This window comes from Macrobrachium rosenbergii, chromosome 18 (genome assembly GCF_040412425.1).
Source record: "Macrobrachium rosenbergii isolate ZJJX-2024 chromosome 18, ASM4041242v1, whole genome shotgun sequence".
Taxonomy (NCBI): domain Eukaryota; kingdom Metazoa; phylum Arthropoda; class Malacostraca; order Decapoda; family Palaemonidae; genus Macrobrachium; species Macrobrachium rosenbergii.
In genome coordinates, this window is record NC_089758.1 from 27,641,164 (window position 1) to 27,659,967 (window position 18,804).

The following is an 18,804-nucleotide window of genomic DNA, read 5'->3' on the forward strand; positions in this document are numbered from 1 at the left end:
TACAAAAAAATTATATATATATGGTATGAGACTTGGCCGTTCATTCTGCTCTTTAGTTTTCTGTAAAAGAAAACTATTGCTCCGGCTTTGTCTGTCCGTCCGCACGTTTTCTCTCCGCCCTCAGATCTTAAAAACTACTGAGGCTAAAGGTCTGGAAATTGGTATGTTGATCATCCACCCTCCAATCATCAAACATACCAAATTGCAGCCCTTTAGCCTCAGTCATTTCCATTTTATTGAAGGTTAAAGTTAGCCATAATCGTGCTTCTGGCAACGATATAAGACGGGGCACCACCGGGCCGTGGTTAAAGTTTCATAAGCTGCGGCTCGTACAGCATCGTACCGAGACCACCGAAAGATAGGTCTTCTTCGGTGGCCTTGATTATACGCTGTAGCGGCTGTACAGAAAACTCGATTGCGCCGAAGAAGCTTCGGCGCATTTTTTACTTTTTTTTCGATGTTTCCACTTTAAGTGATTTTATGTGCTTTTAAGATCCTTTATTTCTTGAGGATATGAATGATATTCCGAGTAATTACGAGTCACGAGCAATATAACCGGGAAATAATGGAGTAGTATAGTTTTAGTATTAGTCATTGGCTAGCATCTGCGTCTTCACATCTGTTCTTCATAACGCTGTTGTCTCCAGATGGAAAAGAAAAATTCGTAGCGAAAATACACCGTAATATTTTTAGTCCACGTTTTCGTAGATGAAGCAAAACTGCCAAGATACATATGTTACCGAACGCTCGCAATATAGCTGTGGAATGAGAGAGAGAGAGAGAGAGAGAGAGAGAGAGAGATGTACTCAAAGTTCACTGTATTTTTCTTTTTTAATACCATCCGTTTCTGTATTGAAGTTGATAATTTGTCGTCGTTATCTCATCGTTAGTTACTGTACAGTAGCTCTTCGCTGAAAGAATTAGTTTCTGTCATTAACAGGAGGTTTGGTGAATAATAATAATAATAATAATAATAATAATAATAATATAATAATAATAATAATAATAATAATGAGATTAGAAGTCTATGGCGTTTCTTGGGAAACACGGCTCTCTGAATAATAATAATAATAATAATAATAATAATAATAATAATAATAATAATAATAATAATGAACAATTTATCACCCTTTATTCTGTAACTTCCAACTGCATGATAATATCAGTATAAGTATCAACGTCAGTAACGATAATCTGATTATATATATTTCTTTTTTAATATCATCCGTTTCTGCAATAAAGCTGATGATTTGTTGAAAGCGAACTTTTTAAAAATTTCGTGTGTTGTCGTTATGATAGCATAATCAAGTTGCTAAAGCCCGCGGTCCAACTTTCCTGCCTATTTCCCCAGAAAAGCGCCATAAAGGAAAGATTACCAGCAACGGCTCTCCGATCGCGCAAATTTTCTCAAAACAGCGAATTTTCCTCCCGAACAGAAGCGAACTTCCCAGTGGTAAGCCCAAACCCACCATAAAATATCCATTGCTCAGGCGGACGTTATCATCCGGAGGTTGAAGTTGAGTAATCCTTCTCTCTCTCTCTCTCTCTCTCTCTCTCTCTCTCTCTCTCTCTCTCTCTCTCTCTCTCTCTCTCTCTTTTCACCCTTGAAGTTAATGAGGATTTACAAGGTATTGCGAGCACTTTTCTCCCTCGGAGGATTTCTTCGGGGTTTACGGATTCCATGAATAAGTAATGCCCTCGGAGTCCGAAGCTGTATCGTGGATACGAATCGTACAGTAATATTCGAATTAGGCTTAACGATGAGTTTTCCCACCTGCTGCCGCCACCTGCTTTAGGATGAGGACGCACGCACACACATATACATATAGACATACAAACACGTGTGTATATACAGTATATATGTGTGTATGTATACACATATATATACATATATTAATTTTATATATATATATATATATATATATCTATATATTTATGTGATTATATATCATAAATATATAGATATATATATAAATATATGTATATATATATATACAGTATATATATACTGTATATGCACACATGTGTTTGTATGTCTATATGTCTATATGTATATATATATACACACATATATATATGTATATATATATATATATAATGACATTTTTTCCTTTCAAAGGACATGGTGTCGAATGGCGTTAGCCTTCTAGTTCTTAGCAATTCTGTTTAGCTGAGGTAGCTAGTTATATACCCTACTTAACACGAGTTGCGACCACCACAGTCGTCTAGCTACTAGGTACATAATTCACTGCTTAAGTCAATAAATGCTATATAATAAGACGCAAGTATTGTTTAGTATCGAATCCACTGTACCTTGGGAATGACTTTTGCCCAATGGGAAATATAACTGATGGGTGCACCTGTCCTGTCCAGGAATCGAATCTGGCCCTTTGGCTTAGAAATTACGATAAACAGTCGACTCTGACCACCGTTTATCGTTGTTCTAAACCATAGGGCCAGGTTCAAATCCCAGACGGGGCAAAAGCATTTATCAGGTAAAATGCCCTTTGAGTGTAAGTTATTCTCGAGGTATAGTGGATTTGATATTAAACGATATTTGTAATTCTCTCTCTCTCTCTCTCTCTCTCTCTCTCTCACACACACACACACACACACACACACACACACAAGCTATATATATATATATATATATATATATATATATATATATATATATATATATATATATATATATATATATATATATATATATATATATATATGTATATATATACACACGTGTATATATATGTGTGTGTATGTGTGTGTGGGTGTGTGCGTGCTGTCGCGCTCATGCACACTGCCTGTATCCAATATGCTTTTAACAACTGGAGATAAAAACACCACCAAAATCTTAGAGTCGAGTTCAAAGCGATGTTCATTGAACTGGAATCTTTATATTTCTCCCCTCACAGAAGCTAACAAACACTTCTTAGCATGTGGAAATATAAAAAAAAAATTTCTTTTGCACTATGTGTCAAGAGCGTCGAATTTACTGTAAGTTTTTCATTCGAGAATTATCCTTATTGCCAGTGATAACCCGCACCAGCTCAAGTTCTCTTTCCAGGTGGGGATGGAGTTCATTTTCCAGTGGGGCCATTTCTGGCCATTTATTTACATTAAAATCCATATTCTGTAACTAAGTTCATTATGATTCTCTTATTCCATGAAACTGTCACTGTATAGCAGTCGAGTGACTGCGTTTCTTACAAGAGAAGTTGGGACTCCTTTTGAAAATCAGCCTTAGCACTGGAATGCGAAATATCTTTCAGAGTAAGTGTATATTAAAAAAGAATAATCGTGAATGCCAAAGAAGCATCTTGATACCGCGTAAATCTAGCCAAGATTCACATTCTGATACTTACTGATTGTCCCAGCTACCAAGAAATATGACGTAAAACAAAAAACCTCCACCTTATGGCATTTAATAGATAAAACTATTTTGCGTTTCATGGAAGGATGAGAAAATATGTTATACAAGGAGAAGATGAGCATTAAAGCGTCTGCTATCCAAGGACTCCTGAGTTGTCATAGGAACAAAGAAAGAGAATGACGAAGTAACGGAAAAGAAGACAGAAGCTAAACTAGAATTTTTCCTGGCTTTTCGTGTTATCTCTTATTCTAAGGAGCAAACTTTACTGAAATAACCCACACACGAGCTCCTTGATGAAATCAAACGTTAAATAAAAGATTTAGAAAAAAGAAAACTCTGTGACAAAGGTATCCCTTTAACTAGAGAAATGGAGGCTGCTATTCTTTGAACTAGAAGCCATATCTGTAAATGGGAACTTGTTGAATAAATAAATAAATAAAAGATTTATCTTCCAGAAGTACTGCTGTATTAGCACATGTAGACACCTGCCACTTTTTTTTTTTGGTAAGAAATAAATATGTTTCCGTTAAGGTCGCCAAGCGCCATTTTTTTCCTTTTTTATTGTTAGATAGAACTCGTGTATTATTGAGCGCGTTTTAGTGTAAAATGACATCGTCTTTTGAATCTTACCACTGAAACACTTCTTCATGAAAGCGTCAAAGAGAGAATTGTAGGAGAAAGAATTGGTAGCTACATCGGAAAAGATAGGGTTGGTGAATACACAGTATTGGTAAATATATCGTAGAAGAACAAATTGGTAAATATATCGTAGAAGAAAAAATTGGTAAATATATCGTAGAAGAAAAATTGGTAAATATATCGTAGAAGAAAAAATTGGTAAAGATATCGTAGAAGAAAGTATTAGTAACTATGTCGTAAAAGAAAGAACTGGTAAATATATCGTAAAAGAAAGAACTGGTAAATGTATCGTAAATGTAAGAATTGGTATATATATCGTAAATGGAAGACTTGGTAAATATATCGTAGAAAATAGAATTGTTAAATATATCATAGAAGAAAGAATTGGTAAATTTAGAATAAAGAATTGGTATGGATATCGTAAAAGAAAGAATGGATATATGTAGATATCGCTGAAGAAAGAATTGGTAATTATATCGTAGAAGAAAGAATTGGCAACTATATAGTAGTAGAAGGAATTGGTAAATATATCGTAAAAGATAGAATTGACAAACTTATCGCAAAAGAAAGAATTGGCAAATAATAGTGAAATAAAGAATTGTTATATATATATATATATATATATATATATATATATATATATATATATATATATATATATATATATATATATATATATATATATACACCGTAGAAGAAAAAGAATTGGTAAATATATTGCAAAGAAATTATTGCCAAATATATCGTAGAAGAAAGAATTGGCATGAATATATCGTAAAAAAAAGAATTGGGAAATATATCGTAGAAGAAATAATTAGCAAATATATCATAAAAAAAGAATTGGCAAATATATCGTAGAAGAAAGAATTGGCAAATATATCGTAGATGGAAGAACTGGCAAATACATCGTAGAAGAAAGAATTGGTAAATATATCGTAAAAGAAACGATTGGTAATGATATCGTAAAAAAGAATTGGGAAATATATCGCAGAAGAAATAATTGGTAAACATATCATAAAAAAAGAATTGGCAAATATATTGTAGAAGAAAGTATTGGCAAAGATATCGTAAATGGAAGAATTGGCAAATATATCGTAGAAGAAAGAATTGGTAAGTGTATCATAAAAGAAAGAATTGGTAAAGATATCGTAAAAAATTATTGGGAAATATATCGAAGAAGAAATAATTGGTAAATACATCATGAAAAAAGAATTGGCAAAAATATTGTAGAAGAAAGAATTGGTAAGTATAATTGGCAAATATATCGTAGATGGAAGAATTGGCAAATATATCGTAGACGAAAGAATTGGTAAATATATCGTAAAATAAAGAATTTGTATAAATGTACCAGGGATGCAGACTAACTTCAGTGCCCAATGTGATTACCACTCCTCTCGCATGTTTCTCAGACGCCAGCATGTTCGAGTGTTCCGCAATTTGACGTCGTTACGCCGTCCGGACTTTTTACCTCCAGAAGTTACGGGACGGGAAGTCTTCTAAGTAAAAAATAAATAAATAAAAATCTTCGAAAGTTACCAGTTATATTAGAAAGGGTCGCAAGAACGAGATGTGCACAGTGGTTGGCACTAGGGGAAGTCTTACACCAAAGAGAAGTTACGTAAAATTATTTTCTCAAGGTTTGCAAATTTGCTAAATGATTTTGTCTCTCAAAGATTCTTTTTGTAAGTCTCTCGGAAAGTTATTTCTTATCTTAAGTACCTTGTACGTTTTGTGATAAGTGACCTTCTTAAGTATGGTTAAGTTACTTTTTTTTTCTTAAGTTCCTTTAGTAAGCCTCTTGGAATGCTACTATTTCTTCTAAGTGTCTTTATTAAGCTTATCACAAGTTAGTTTTTTCTCAAGTACCTTTGGTAGACCTCTCACAAGTTACCTTTTCTCTCAAGTGCCTACAGTAAGTCCCTCCCAAAATAACTTTATCTCTTAAGTGCCCATATTAAGTCAGTCTGGAGAGCTCACCTGGAGTTATAATTGACAAAGAACTCCCAAATGGAAAGTGAAGTCAGTGCACCAATATCGACAAGAGAAAGTTAATATTACAATTAATAAAGCATGAAATTCCGAAGGCGATTAGTGAAAGAGACATAATAAACCTTAGGCTTATGATAAGCAATGCAAGACGTTTACGGGAAGTATTTAATACTTACTATGAACACCTTTTCTTCGACTGAATGGATGGTTAATTGGTTTAGATTTGGCTGGCCTTATGCCAGCCCGAGCCCTTGATCTAAGTGTAGTAGGGTTGGAAAGGAAATAATGGGCATATTGTGGACATCCAGACTGCGCCCAACCAACAGAGAAGTCTAGCATAACATCTTGTAACTGAAATAATTTTCATTCAAATTCTCGAGGATTTCTACACGTATAGAATTTGGTTCTGTCTTTGGTATTACTGATACATTTGTCAGTTCATCTCCGAAAAGGACAAAATATTCAAGGAAACTGACAACACTTAACAGCTTCAAGAAATATTACAGTTGATTCGAAAAGGGATCGGTGTAACGAAAGGTTAACAAAAATCATATTAGTCTTTTACCCCCTTGGACATTTTTTTAGGGTAAAGTGTCTAAAAATTCTGTACAAATAAATTTATTTACGTATCTCATTTCTAAGCTTTGAACTGTCTTCATAGGCTATGACTAATAATCATCTTTTCTACCTGTATATGCCGCGAAAAAGTGTCATTGTAGAGAACCTGATTATTGATAACTAACTGGTCAGAATTTTTGAAACGTAGGAGAGAGGTAATAGCAGGGGACATAAATGGGACTTAGGTAAATTAAGATTAAGACAGTCTATAAAGAAGTAGGTAATGCAGAGAGGATTTGTAAGAAAAAGTTAGCAATGCAGAGAGGAATTTTAAGAAAATGGATGGAAAGAAACGATGGAAATTAACTTAAAAGCGACCCCACACACACACGATCGTACCACACGCCACCAGACCACAGGTAAACACAAAGCATGAAAAACACCTGCAGATAATGGGAACGCCAAACTATCAGGATAATATCGATTAGGGGTAACGGGAACTGATAGTAATATTGATCAATGACAGAATATCATTTCTGCGTGTTTACTGAGCAAATTGCACAGGAGGATGAATGGGTCTTTCTGTCAAAGACTTAGAAAGTTGACGGAATGTTTCAGGCGTTCAATTGGCTAACGAACAGGTAACCCTCCGTTAACTCTGAGTTAAAGTTACCGGAAGGTCGTCTGAGACTTGTGTTTTCCGCGACATCTCTTCGTGTGTGTTTGGAATCTTGGATAAATTCAGCGCTGGTGAACTAAAGCATAAGTTTTCACTTGGGTAAGTGCGACAGTTGAAACCTGACTTATTTCAAGAGGCAGATCTTTTGGAAGAGAAGCACCTGCGAAAACCAGAGAATGACGAGCAAGGAGAAATAACACAGGGGCCATCAAGTACTTACGATTTGTGTGTTGGATGAGTACGAGGGACGCCGAGAGCGAGGTGGTCGCGAGCGATAGAGAGAGAGAAGGGGGTGGAAAAGAGAGCGAGTGTTGTTAGCCTGTTGCTTCCAAGAGCTCTCGAGGACGAATGCCGAAGTGTCAGTGAACCTGTTGCTTCCTTTGACGGCGAGGTTTCGGGGCGCAGTGAGGAGGACCTTCTTCTACAGCGGGAGGCAGCAAACCAAATCGCATCAGTCTACGCTTACACACCTTTATGTACCACCTCAAACCGCCCACTACCATTGGCTGGGGAACCTTGCAGACGTCATACTCCAACGGCCAATGAGACCGCCCACACGGTGATGTCATAACTTTGGCGCTATCCCATTGGGCCCGCGGATATTGCATTGCTTGTTTGCCAAAATACGAACCTTGCTGAATCGTTTCCTTGCGGCAAATATGTACCTTGTTTTATGAACCGTACAGAACAGACTATAGACGGTCGTTCCGTCGTTAATTAAGACGGACCTTTGCATTCGCGACGAGGATCGCACATACACGGCGCATTTGCCTTCGGAGAAATTATTGAATTTCCCACCCGGTGATAAGTAGAGCAGGATTTATTCGTTTACTTAATTAAATCTACTCTGCAGTTTACACAAAGGTTTGCAGTTTGTGACAGATACCTCTGTAACTGATAATTTGCTTGCTTAATGAGAGCTGGAGTTTCGCTAAGCAGTGTGATATTAATTCTCGACAAAAGGATTCATTTGTGGAGTACGCACGGATTTATCATATATACTCGTATATACAGTATATACATATACATACTGTATATACTGTACAATGTGCGTATATATATGTATGTATGTATGTATATATACACATATATACAAATATAAATATGTATATATATACATATATATATTATAATCACATTAACACGCGATTTGTTTATCACGCATCACCACTAGTGAAAAAATGAGAGGCTGGTTTCTGCTTTATTTCCAAGTCTTTAATGGACTGATATATATTCATTTATATATTTATTTATTATTTATTTCTGGTAGTATCTGTAATCCTTTCGCAAGCAAAAATGGTTTAATAATCCACCATGACTTTATACAGAGGATAAAAATTCTCAAGGCCAGTTAACCGAGGTATATGGGTTCCATGATATTAAGCCAAGACCCGTGGATAAGGAACGCGAATCTCTTAAATAAGATGAGAAATATAGATAAGCCTATCTGGTCTCCTCGACCCTCGAGATAGATGTACGCTATTAATTATCTAAACTAAAGCAGTGTTTAACAGCCGTTAAATTGTGTCTCAGAGTCCCAGATTTTTAAATAATCTCTCTGATTTTTAGATTGCCACTTTCAGATTTTCAGATTATCTCTCAGATTTTTAGATTATCCCTTTCAGATTTTCAGATTATCTCGCAGATTTTTAGATTATCCCTTTCATATTGTCAGATTATCTCTCAGATTTTTGGGTTGTCTCAGATTTTTAGATTATCCCTTTCAGATTTTCTCGCAGACTTTTATATTGTCACAGAATTTTGGATCATCCCTTCCAAATTTTCAACTTGTCTCTCAGATTTTTAGATTATCTCTTAGATTTTTAAATTATCTCTGTTTTTTTATTATCCCTTTCAGATTGTCAGATTATCTCTCAGATTTTTAGATTATCTCAGATTTTTAAATTATCTCTCTGATTTTTAGATGACCTCTGTCAGATTTTCAGACCATCTCTCAGATTTTTTTGTATTATTTCTCTGATTTTTATGAATTTATGCCAGATTTTGTGGAAATAACGCAGGTACTTTAATTGATATCCGATGACTCTTTACGAGTAAGACATTGTCATAGGTGACTCAGAAGAAAAATATCTTACAGACGAAGAATAAAATAAGTTAAATATAGCTTCAATGGCGTCTTTTTTTTTTTTTTTTAATTTTCTGCGTAGTCTGGGCTGAAGCTCTTCCTTTATTGCCGTACTGGTGACAGCGGCTTTTATTGTTACAAAGATGAGTCCCCATATGAATATAAAGATTTGCTCTGTGCTCAGCCAGAAGGGAAAAGGCGTTCGTGTGCATGTATGTTTGTGTATGTATATATGTATGTATGTATATGTATGTATATATATATATATATATATATATATATATATATATATATATATATATATATATATATATATAAAATTGTACACTCACACTGGAGATCTCAACTTTTCTTTTCTATATATTCACCACATCATAAGATTTAAAAATTTTTTCAGACTCATGAGGTGCCCTTCGGCCTATTCCCCCCGTAACCCCTGCACCCCTTCACCTGCTTCACCTTTTGGAGGTCATGCAACAAGGGGATCCTGCAACATTGAAAGTGTTACGAATTTTGCACTCATTTGTCTGGTGTCTAATTCTCGAAGGATCTTAGCCCTGATTTTATACTTTATATAATCCCAAAAGGATATTCCGTGCCATTGACCGCTCACGCAAAGCGTAAATGGATCTCTGGAAAATGTTAAAAGAAAATAAGACCATAAAGATAGATTGATTTATTTATTGTTAGGATATCTGGCGTGACAACTACCGGGGTCACTGACGCCGAAGATCTTGAAGCATCTGAACGAAGGAGCCTTGAATGGTTTTACCCATTAGTAATAATTATCGATCGAAAATAAAATAACACTAAAAAAAAAAAATACATTCGTTTGGACGGAGTCGAGAAGCCCATAACATTTCATCTCCACTAAGATAACTTGGTATTGATATATTATTTCAATATTAGAAATGATTTTGCAGTTTTAATATCATTTCAAAACAAAAATATCATATGGAGTGAAAAAGAGACCCAAGATAAAATAAAGAAAAGTAAATAAATAAATAAAAATAAGTTAGCAGACGATTAAAGAGAAGTGAGCAGATACATAAAGATAAATAATCAGGAAATTAAACAGCACCATGAAAAACCAGCGGTGCCAGTCACGCAAACTAAGCCAGTGGTACATGACGTTTTTGAGTATTGCCAGGAATTTACTCACATAAACACACACACACACACAAATAAGATGATCATTTCTGACTAGTTTTGTGACCTGTCAATGCAGTGACTCATACACACACACGAAAACAAAACTGGATTTTACGACCCTTCGAAGGGTGATTGGTTGCAGCTCGTAAACGACTGTCCCGAAACGACTTCGCTAAACATTCCGCTTATACAGCCAAAGCGAGAGAGAGAGAGAGAGAAAGAGAGAGAGAGACCCGGGAAGATGAGGAAATAGTAGAATGAATAAGAACAGAGAGAGAGAGCCGGGAAGATGAGGAAATAGTAGAATGAATAAGAACAGAGAGAGAGAGAGAGAGAGAGAGAGAGAGAGAGAGAGAGAGAGAGAGAGAGACCCGGGAAGATGAGGAAATGGTAGAATGAATAAGAACAGAGAGAGAGAGAAAGAAAGAGAGAGATAGAGAGCGAGAACCGGGAAGATGAGGAAAGAGTAGAATGAATAAGAACAGAGAGAGAGAGAGAGAGAGAGAGAGAGAGAGAGAGATAGAGAGAGACAACTCAAATTACAGGAGTCATTTGGAGCTAAGTAGGATGCTATTCCTCAAGTAGAATGCATCCGAAGGGTAATTCTCGACTGGTGTTCTGAGTGCAACATCAAGACGAATGGTAATGTGAATGTTTATTGCTACTCTTGCTTCACTTTTTATTCTTCTGTATCTTTTTTATTGTCATTTTACTATGGGTTTTTTTTTTTTTTTGGAACTCTTGGTAAATATCAGCAGATGATACCACTGAAGGTAATCATGATTGGTGGAACCTCATTCTGCTTAAATTCATCGGCCAATCAGGAGTAAGATATAAATTCCAGTGATATCAGTTGTGCACATTTACTGTCAGTTCTAGAAACTGAATAAATAAATGAATAAGTAAATGAATAGATTATTTATTTAATTAATACATAAATAAGAAGAATGTAGGTAAGTCCATCACCATTAAACTTAGGATTCACTTAGATTTTAAAAGTGATGAATGTGCTCTGTTACTAAAGTACACAGCATTTGAAATAGAGCACTGTAAGATATTAGACAACCTTGATATAAGTGCAAAGAACATAATCAGCTACACACAGGAAACAAGTAAAAAATGCGCCTAAGTTTCTGCGGCGCAATTGAGTTTTCTGTACAGCACATAATGCTGTATGAAACTTTCAGCCACGGCCCATGAAAGTCTTAGCCGCGGCCCATGAAACTCACCCACGGTCCGGTGGTGGCCTGTTGTTGGTACCGATAGCGGTGCCAGAAGTACGAATATGGCTAACTTTAACCTTGAATAAAATAATAATTACTGAGGCTAGAGGGCTGCAATTTGGTATGTTTGATGATTGGATGGTGGATGATCAGCGTACCAATTTGCAGCCCTCTAGCCTCAGTAGTTTTGAAGATCTGAGGGCGGACAGGAAAAGTGCGGACGGACAGACAAAGCCATCTCAATAGTTTTCTTTTACAGAAAACTAAAAAGGGTCACGTTTAACCTTTCACACAAAATGTTTCAGGTACTTTTTCAACGGAAAGAATTTTACTTTTTGATTTAAGTAGCTTTTCTATAGCAAGTAGTTTTTTTTAGTAAGTACTTGATGATTTTCATTTCGTAAAGTGAGAGCTACGAGTTTTCGTCGATGGCATTTCAAGCGCACCGAGAGAATGTGGCGATGATTTATTCTTATAACTTTAAAAGCTGTTTTCCGCGGAGTTTTAACCAAGAGGTGTCAAACTGATATACTGTATGTAGGTGTGGGGAAGTAGGAGAAGACACAAAGAATGTCAGTCATATCTATCCTAATCTTCTGAAGGTTTGTTTCACGACGTCAAATTGTATGATAGATTTTAACCTTCACTGAAAGAAATCAGACGTGAAAAAAAAAGGACTTGTTATTTAAATTATGAAGATTTTGAAATTCACTAATATTCAGTCTTACAAATAAGTATGTACTATAGCTTGTATAGTGATTACCTCTAGTAATCCATTCATGCACTCTGTAAAGAATTAGGCAGAAGGCTGTGCATACTTACACGCATTTTATATATATATATATATATATATATATATATATATATATATATATATATATATATATATATATATATATATATATATATATATATATATATACTTCAAGCACTGATGGAAGGCAGAAGTCTCTCTCTCTCTCTCTCTCTCTCTCTCTCTCTCTCTCTCTCTCTCTCTCTCTCTCTCTCTCTCTCGGCAAAGAATCACTGATATTATTGACAGACGGTCGCATCTGATATGCAAGACGCGGTATTGAAAACAGATGCTAACGTGCAGTAGTGAAAATAAAGATATAAAAAAAAAGAGAGAACCAGAAAATAAACTTATTATTGTGGGTGGAAAATACAAGGGTTTATTTTTCGTTCCGAGGAGAAGTGGAACTTTTACTTTTATCTTGATTTTTTTTTTTTTTTTTTTTTTTTGCTTTCTAGCTACGTTTAACACCTTGGTGAGGTAGTGCCGTCATTGCACCCCCACGCGCGGTGTACTGTAGGCAATATTTAAGGTTCTTTGCGGCGTGTAGCCCCTAGCTACAAGCCATTTTATTCTTTTTACTGTACCTCCATTCATATTCTCTTTCTTCCATCCTGTTATCCACAATCTCCAAACAATTGTTTCAAAGTGGAACTGCGAGGTTTTCCTCCTGTTACACCTTTCAAACCTTCCTACCCTCAGTTTCCGTTTCAGCGCTGAATGACCTGATAGGTCCCAGCGCTTGGCCTTTGGCGTAAAGTCTGTATTCTGCCCTGTTCTAGTAACGTTTAAGTCCTGTTGCTTTAGTTGTATAATTCCTAATTTTAATTTCTAGGCTCTTTGGATACTTCCAAATCTAACTTACTTCCGGACCCTCCTTTTTATCTCGTGCACCAGTGCGCCATTTGGCTCAGGACTCTTATCAAATGTCATCTCCAAATCGGAAGGCTAAAAATTCGAAAAATCCGATATCCTTCTAATCGAAGATCTCGTAATTAAAACTTCCTCTTCGTTCTCAGTATGTTTGCTGTCCAAAAATTCTTACTTTTCGCAAGTTGCCACTGGAGACCTGAAGCAGCATCAAGATACCTTTGAACAAGGGGATAAGAAAGTCATAGGTGTACATATACGTTTAAATCCAGGCTGAAGTTGATTATTTATTTTCTGCTAAATCCTCTTAATGTTTTTATGATGCGGATTACCCGTGACTTGCACACACCAATCCGACCGGCTAATGAAGAATTAGAGGAATTTATTTCTGGTGATGGAAATTCATTTCTCGCTATAATGTGGTTCGGATTCCACAATAAGCTGTAGGTCCCGTTGCCAAATAAGCAGTTGGTTCTTAGCCACGTTAAATAAGTCTGATCCTTCGGGCCAGCCCTAGGAGAGCTGTTAATCAGCTCAGTGGTCTGGTAAAACTAAGTTATACTTAACTTTACACACAATAATCTTTAACAAGGAATGTTTTTGCTTCCCTTTATTTTCTTAAGCAATCGTTGGGAACGAGAGCAATTTCTATATTGTTGACAATCTTGTCACGTAGGGAAAACAAATGCCAATTTAAAGCCTCAGATCAGTTTCTCGAAAAAATGGGCAACAACAGACAATAACTGAATGTTAAGTCTTTGACGAATGAAAACTTCGTAAGCTTTGTTATTGTTGTTATTCAAGAATAATTCTGTGTTGCTGATGCCCTGTGTTAAATCTGTTAGTGATGAACGATTAAACCCCTTTAATCTGTCGTCATTAAAGATTAAACATCTTTAATGATGAAAAATTAAAGAATTTTTTGATTATTATTATTATAGTCTTCTGCTTTTGAAATCCTGTAGAATTCAGGTGGAAACGATAAGTTGGCGATTGATTCGAAATTTAGATAAAATCTGGACATGAAATAAAGTTGAGAGGAAGAAGAGACTATAATCCCTTACAATAATAAATTTTAGACAACAGTTTGCCACAGAGGTCTGTCAAAACAGTTCTGTAATATTGAAAAGCCCTCGAAATTGGGCAACGGGTACACTCAGCTTCATGTCGGTAATTTTATCTTAATTTACTATTAGTGAGTCAGCCTTTATGCACGACTATTTTCCAAGTTTTGGTACGTGTTGCATGCAATTGCGAGCGAGCTTAAGGCCCAAGACGTAATAAAAAACATCTTGGGTTACATCCAAAAAGTTCGTTTTTTTTTTTTTTATTTCTAAAGGTAGGTACTCTGCGTCATCTTACGCCTCGCAATAATTTGTTTTTTCTTTATTCTTCTTGTTTTGGAATCTGTTTTTACATTGCAGTTCCCTCTGTTTCAAGATTCTCGAGACCACAATTTGAATTAAAATTCTTCTCCATAATATATAGTACTTATCTTGGCCTTCTTTATGGTTCACGTCTAGCTTTCTGGAAAGTGTGGTCTGATACAATGGCCCCCTCCCCCCCAAAAAAACCAATTAGTTTTATATTCTGGTAGCTTACACATTTAGGATATTTAAATTTTTCTGGCCTTTGCCCGAATTTTTATTTAAGTATTTGTGACATATTATTACATGATGCATATAGACCTTGCAACTTATACCTCTCACATATACTTCGTTATTTGTGTTTCATCGTCCACATACACCTGTATTGTAGAAGTAGTATTGATAAGAATGATTAATAATTTGATTATCGTTTGATTTCAGTGATATATATTTCGATATATTTTTTGTAGTTATTTTCAGTAACATTTATTAGACTATTTCTTCCTCCGTATCCTCTTTCCTTTTTCACATAATTGCATGTTCAGTTTTTATTATTATTATTATTATTATTATTATTATTATTATTATTATTATTATTATTATTATTATTATTATTACTGTAGTACTTTTCTGTATGAAACTTCCATCAGTATTAAGCAGTCTTCAGCCAGTTGTACTTCCTTAAACTGAATGGCATAACTTGCAAAGTTATGTTTGGTTGCTTCTCTACTGCTGTAGCAGCTGAGTCAAAAGGTTTGATAAGAAATGATTGTTTGTATTTAAATTTATTCCCGTTACTAAATGCCTCTGATAGAAGACAAATACTGTCTCTCGAGCCGTTTACTCATAACTGCTGTAATTTCATTCACCCTAACAATTTAATATATGATATCTCACCAAATCGGTTCAATCATCATATCCTAGAGGCAAGATGTGACCTCATCAGATTTACCAGTAGGCTAATCGCTGGCTTGGTTTCTTAAAAGCCGCGAAGACTACTACAGACATCTTAACCATGATGCATATATTTTCCTGACTCGTCATCATACTTTTATCACAATGCGCACTATACAAAATCTGACGAAAATTACGTAGAATCCTGTTGTCTTTCTGTGTTCTCTACGTTTCCTTTACATCATCCATTGTTTGCATCATTTTGGATGTCCCGAGACGTTATGGATGTGTAAACATATTTTTCAATTTCTCCTATAATTCCTCTCGTCATAAATTTCACTTCCACTTAAACTTACTCTACATCTTGCACTTTGCTATCAGATAATAAAGTAGTTGAATTTCAGTTTTACTCTCAGCACATAAAGGGCTTGCACCAGTCCATCTTTCCTCAATATCATACTTGCCACCGCCTCGTCTTCTTGTCTTATTATCACCTATTTTATTCTCTCAATAAATTTTACCTTTTCTGACCGTTCTTCAGTAACCATACCCCATTTTTATGAAGACAACTTCGAGTAAGAAAGAATTCTTGCCTAAATTACACACTTCTGCACGACCTTAGTAGAGAGAACCTGGATTGTCTTATTGGCCGCTTTCCTCTTGCCAAACAAATACCCTCATCCTTAAATCTTTACCCCCACAAAAACCTTACTTTTCCTCACATTTGCTTTGAACTTACGTTTGATAAGGTCTCTCTCTCTCTCTCTCTCTCTCTCTCTCTCTCTCTCTCTCTCTCTCTCTCTCTCTCTCTCTCTCTCTCTCTCGTTAGTCAACAGTCATTGTATTCATAACCGTTCTCCTCTCGTTGTTTAATCGATGTCTCTTATTACTTCAGCAGTGTAAGTATAAAAACCGACAGAGATATACACCTTTGTTTTTCTGATTAGCATTATTCATAAACACTTTCGTGGGTAACGAGTGAAATATTTACATTATTTACACGTCACTGCCCCAAATCTAAGTCGATTCATCTATTATGCTACATTTTTCGACGTATAACAGGACTAGTTGATTATAGGCATATGTTTTCCAGCCTATGCTAATGAATGAAAGACAAATATACATTTATAAGTAAACTAATGATATGCTGTTGTTGACAACGCATATGTTGACGTACCTAGCAAAGGTGCGTTCGTAGCAAAAATTCGTTACGAAAAATTACATATTATTCATCATTATGACTTTTCATGCAACGCGAAGACTTACATAATCCATTTTGCCCCTGTCTAGGTTAATCGTGTAATACCTTCGTGATGAATTTATCTCCACATCGTAATCAAACAGGATAAACAAATGAATTAAGACGTCCCTCTTCTGATACCAAAATATTAAGAAGTTACAACTAAGTGTGCTGAGTCTAAAATGTTGTTAACATTTTTCGAAACTGTGATGAGAAAAAGAGTATTTAGGAAATGACTATGAAGAATTATTAAAATTTAATACGTAAAGAATATTAACAGTGTGCTCGTGAAGGAAAAAATGATCAGAATACCGTACGATAACTGAGAATCAATACCCAGGAAGGCGCTAACTCTTCCTGGTGGGTGCCGTTCTCGTGTGATTGTTGACGAAGCTTTATTTCGTGGAGGAAGTTCGGGTGTCAAAAATATAGTAATTAACCATGCCGGGATTTTTGTACCTGTTGTCATGGATATCTGCGCTCGTCCATATATGTTTAGGAACTCTCGCTTTGGGTAAGGCCCCATGGGAACGTTGGAAATTGATGTTAATATAAGCTACAGGTCGAGTGACTATCCACCTATCCTAGCCCATACCAACCGGGCTAGAGAGTAACTACGTAACTAGCCCAAGCTACGATCTGATGTATCTTGACACATTTGCTTTAGTTTATGGTAATGCTTAGTAGCTTTATGAATTTGAAGTGGGACAGCCGAACCTTGGACCTTATTGGCTGGGCTTGGGCTAACCTAATGTACTGGCCTAAGCTTGCCTAAGTTTTCCCGTGTCAGGCTACCGGTAGAGTAGATTATAGCCTATGCCTGCGAGGCTAGCTCAGTCTAGATACAAGGTTCTCAGTCTAAAGACACAAGGTGGTCAGTCTAAAGATACTACGTGGTCAGTCTAAAGGTGCTCAGTCAAGTGTAGGCATGAGTATTCTTAGCCTGTGACGGGGTCCAGCCCTCGCTGGGCTAAGGTAAACAATGCACCTCAGCGGTTGCATTAGGCTGTAGGCATTAGCACTAAAGGTTCTTTGCAGCGTGCCAGCGGCCCCTCGCTGCAACCCCTTTCGTTCCCTTTACTCTACCTTCTTTCATATTCTCTTTCTTTCATCTTGCCATCCACCCTCTCCTAACAATTGCTTCATAATGGAACTGCGAGGTTATCCTGTTACATCTTTGAAACCAACCTACTTTCAGTTTCCTCTCCAGCGCTGAATGACCTCATAGGTCCTAGTGCTTGGCCCTTGGCCTAAACTCTGTACAATCTATACATTAGTAGCTAATGCACAAAGTAAAGAGCTTATGTTTGTGAGACACTACAGGCCAGATATTGTTTGAAATATCATTTGAAGAATAAAACGGAACGAAAACCGGGATAGTCTCCAGAACGACGGGGGCAGGCTTTAACACTGCCTCCGAGTGGAACCGTAGTCCATGTTTCCCATGCTTACTGTTGCTTGAGGAGGAGTCCAGGGGAGATGAAGCTCCCCCCTTCCAGGTCAGGGCACAGTGTCCTAAGTCAGGTTAGGAAGGTAAAATCTGGTTAGGTTAAGACACAGCATTCAAGGAAAGTTTAGGGTTGTTTTCTTCCATGGAACCCGTGTCCAAATTCCTCAACTGGCCCCTAAAACATAAGAAAACCTTTGTTATCAGTGGCTTTAGTGGTAAAATTGCAGACTACTATTGTTGTGTGATTCCTCCTAATACCCATCCAAGATATTTACCACTTTTATATTTTTGTATTCATCCCCAAGGGTCAGGTACTAAACATGGCGCTTATTTTGCACTTAAACCATTGTTTGCTGAGCTAGAGGACCACAGCAGGCCTAGTAGTCTGCAATTTTACCATTTTTATTTTTCTGCTACTCCAAAAATGGAAATGTGGCAAGAAATGCTTGTTTCATCAATGTGACGTACTCAGATGTAGGGCAAGCCAACTA

The 18,804-nt window shown here is 36.2% G+C and overlaps 2 protein-coding genes across 4 annotated transcripts in view; one reads left to right on the top strand and one right to left on the bottom strand.

The window, feature by feature from the left end:
• The window catches only part of Ms (Myosuppressin), an 82,890-nt gene extending 75,208 nt beyond the window's left edge, over positions 1–7,682 (bottom strand). The window contains exon 1 of the mRNA XM_067120585.1: positions 7,459–7,682. The gene's annotated coding sequence lies outside the window, so the exon portion shown is untranslated. The remainder of the gene's footprint in view (positions 1–7,458) is intronic.
• LOC136848232 (protein TEX261) overlaps positions 1–18,804 on the top strand; it is a 166,537-nt gene that overhangs the window by 134,410 nt on the left and 13,323 nt on the right. The window contains exon 1 of one of the 3 annotated variants that reach the window (XM_067120586.1): positions 17,218–17,377. The exons of 1 other annotated variant lie outside the window; for it this stretch is intronic. In XM_067120586.1, coding sequence (XP_066976687.1) covers positions 17,305–17,377 — 73 coding nt within the window. In that variant the 5' untranslated portion in view covers positions 17,218–17,304. Of the gene's footprint in view, positions 1–17,217; positions 17,378–17,490; positions 17,537–18,804 lie in introns of those variants that run through there. One more of the 3 variants, XM_067120588.1, reaches the window with a different exon arrangement.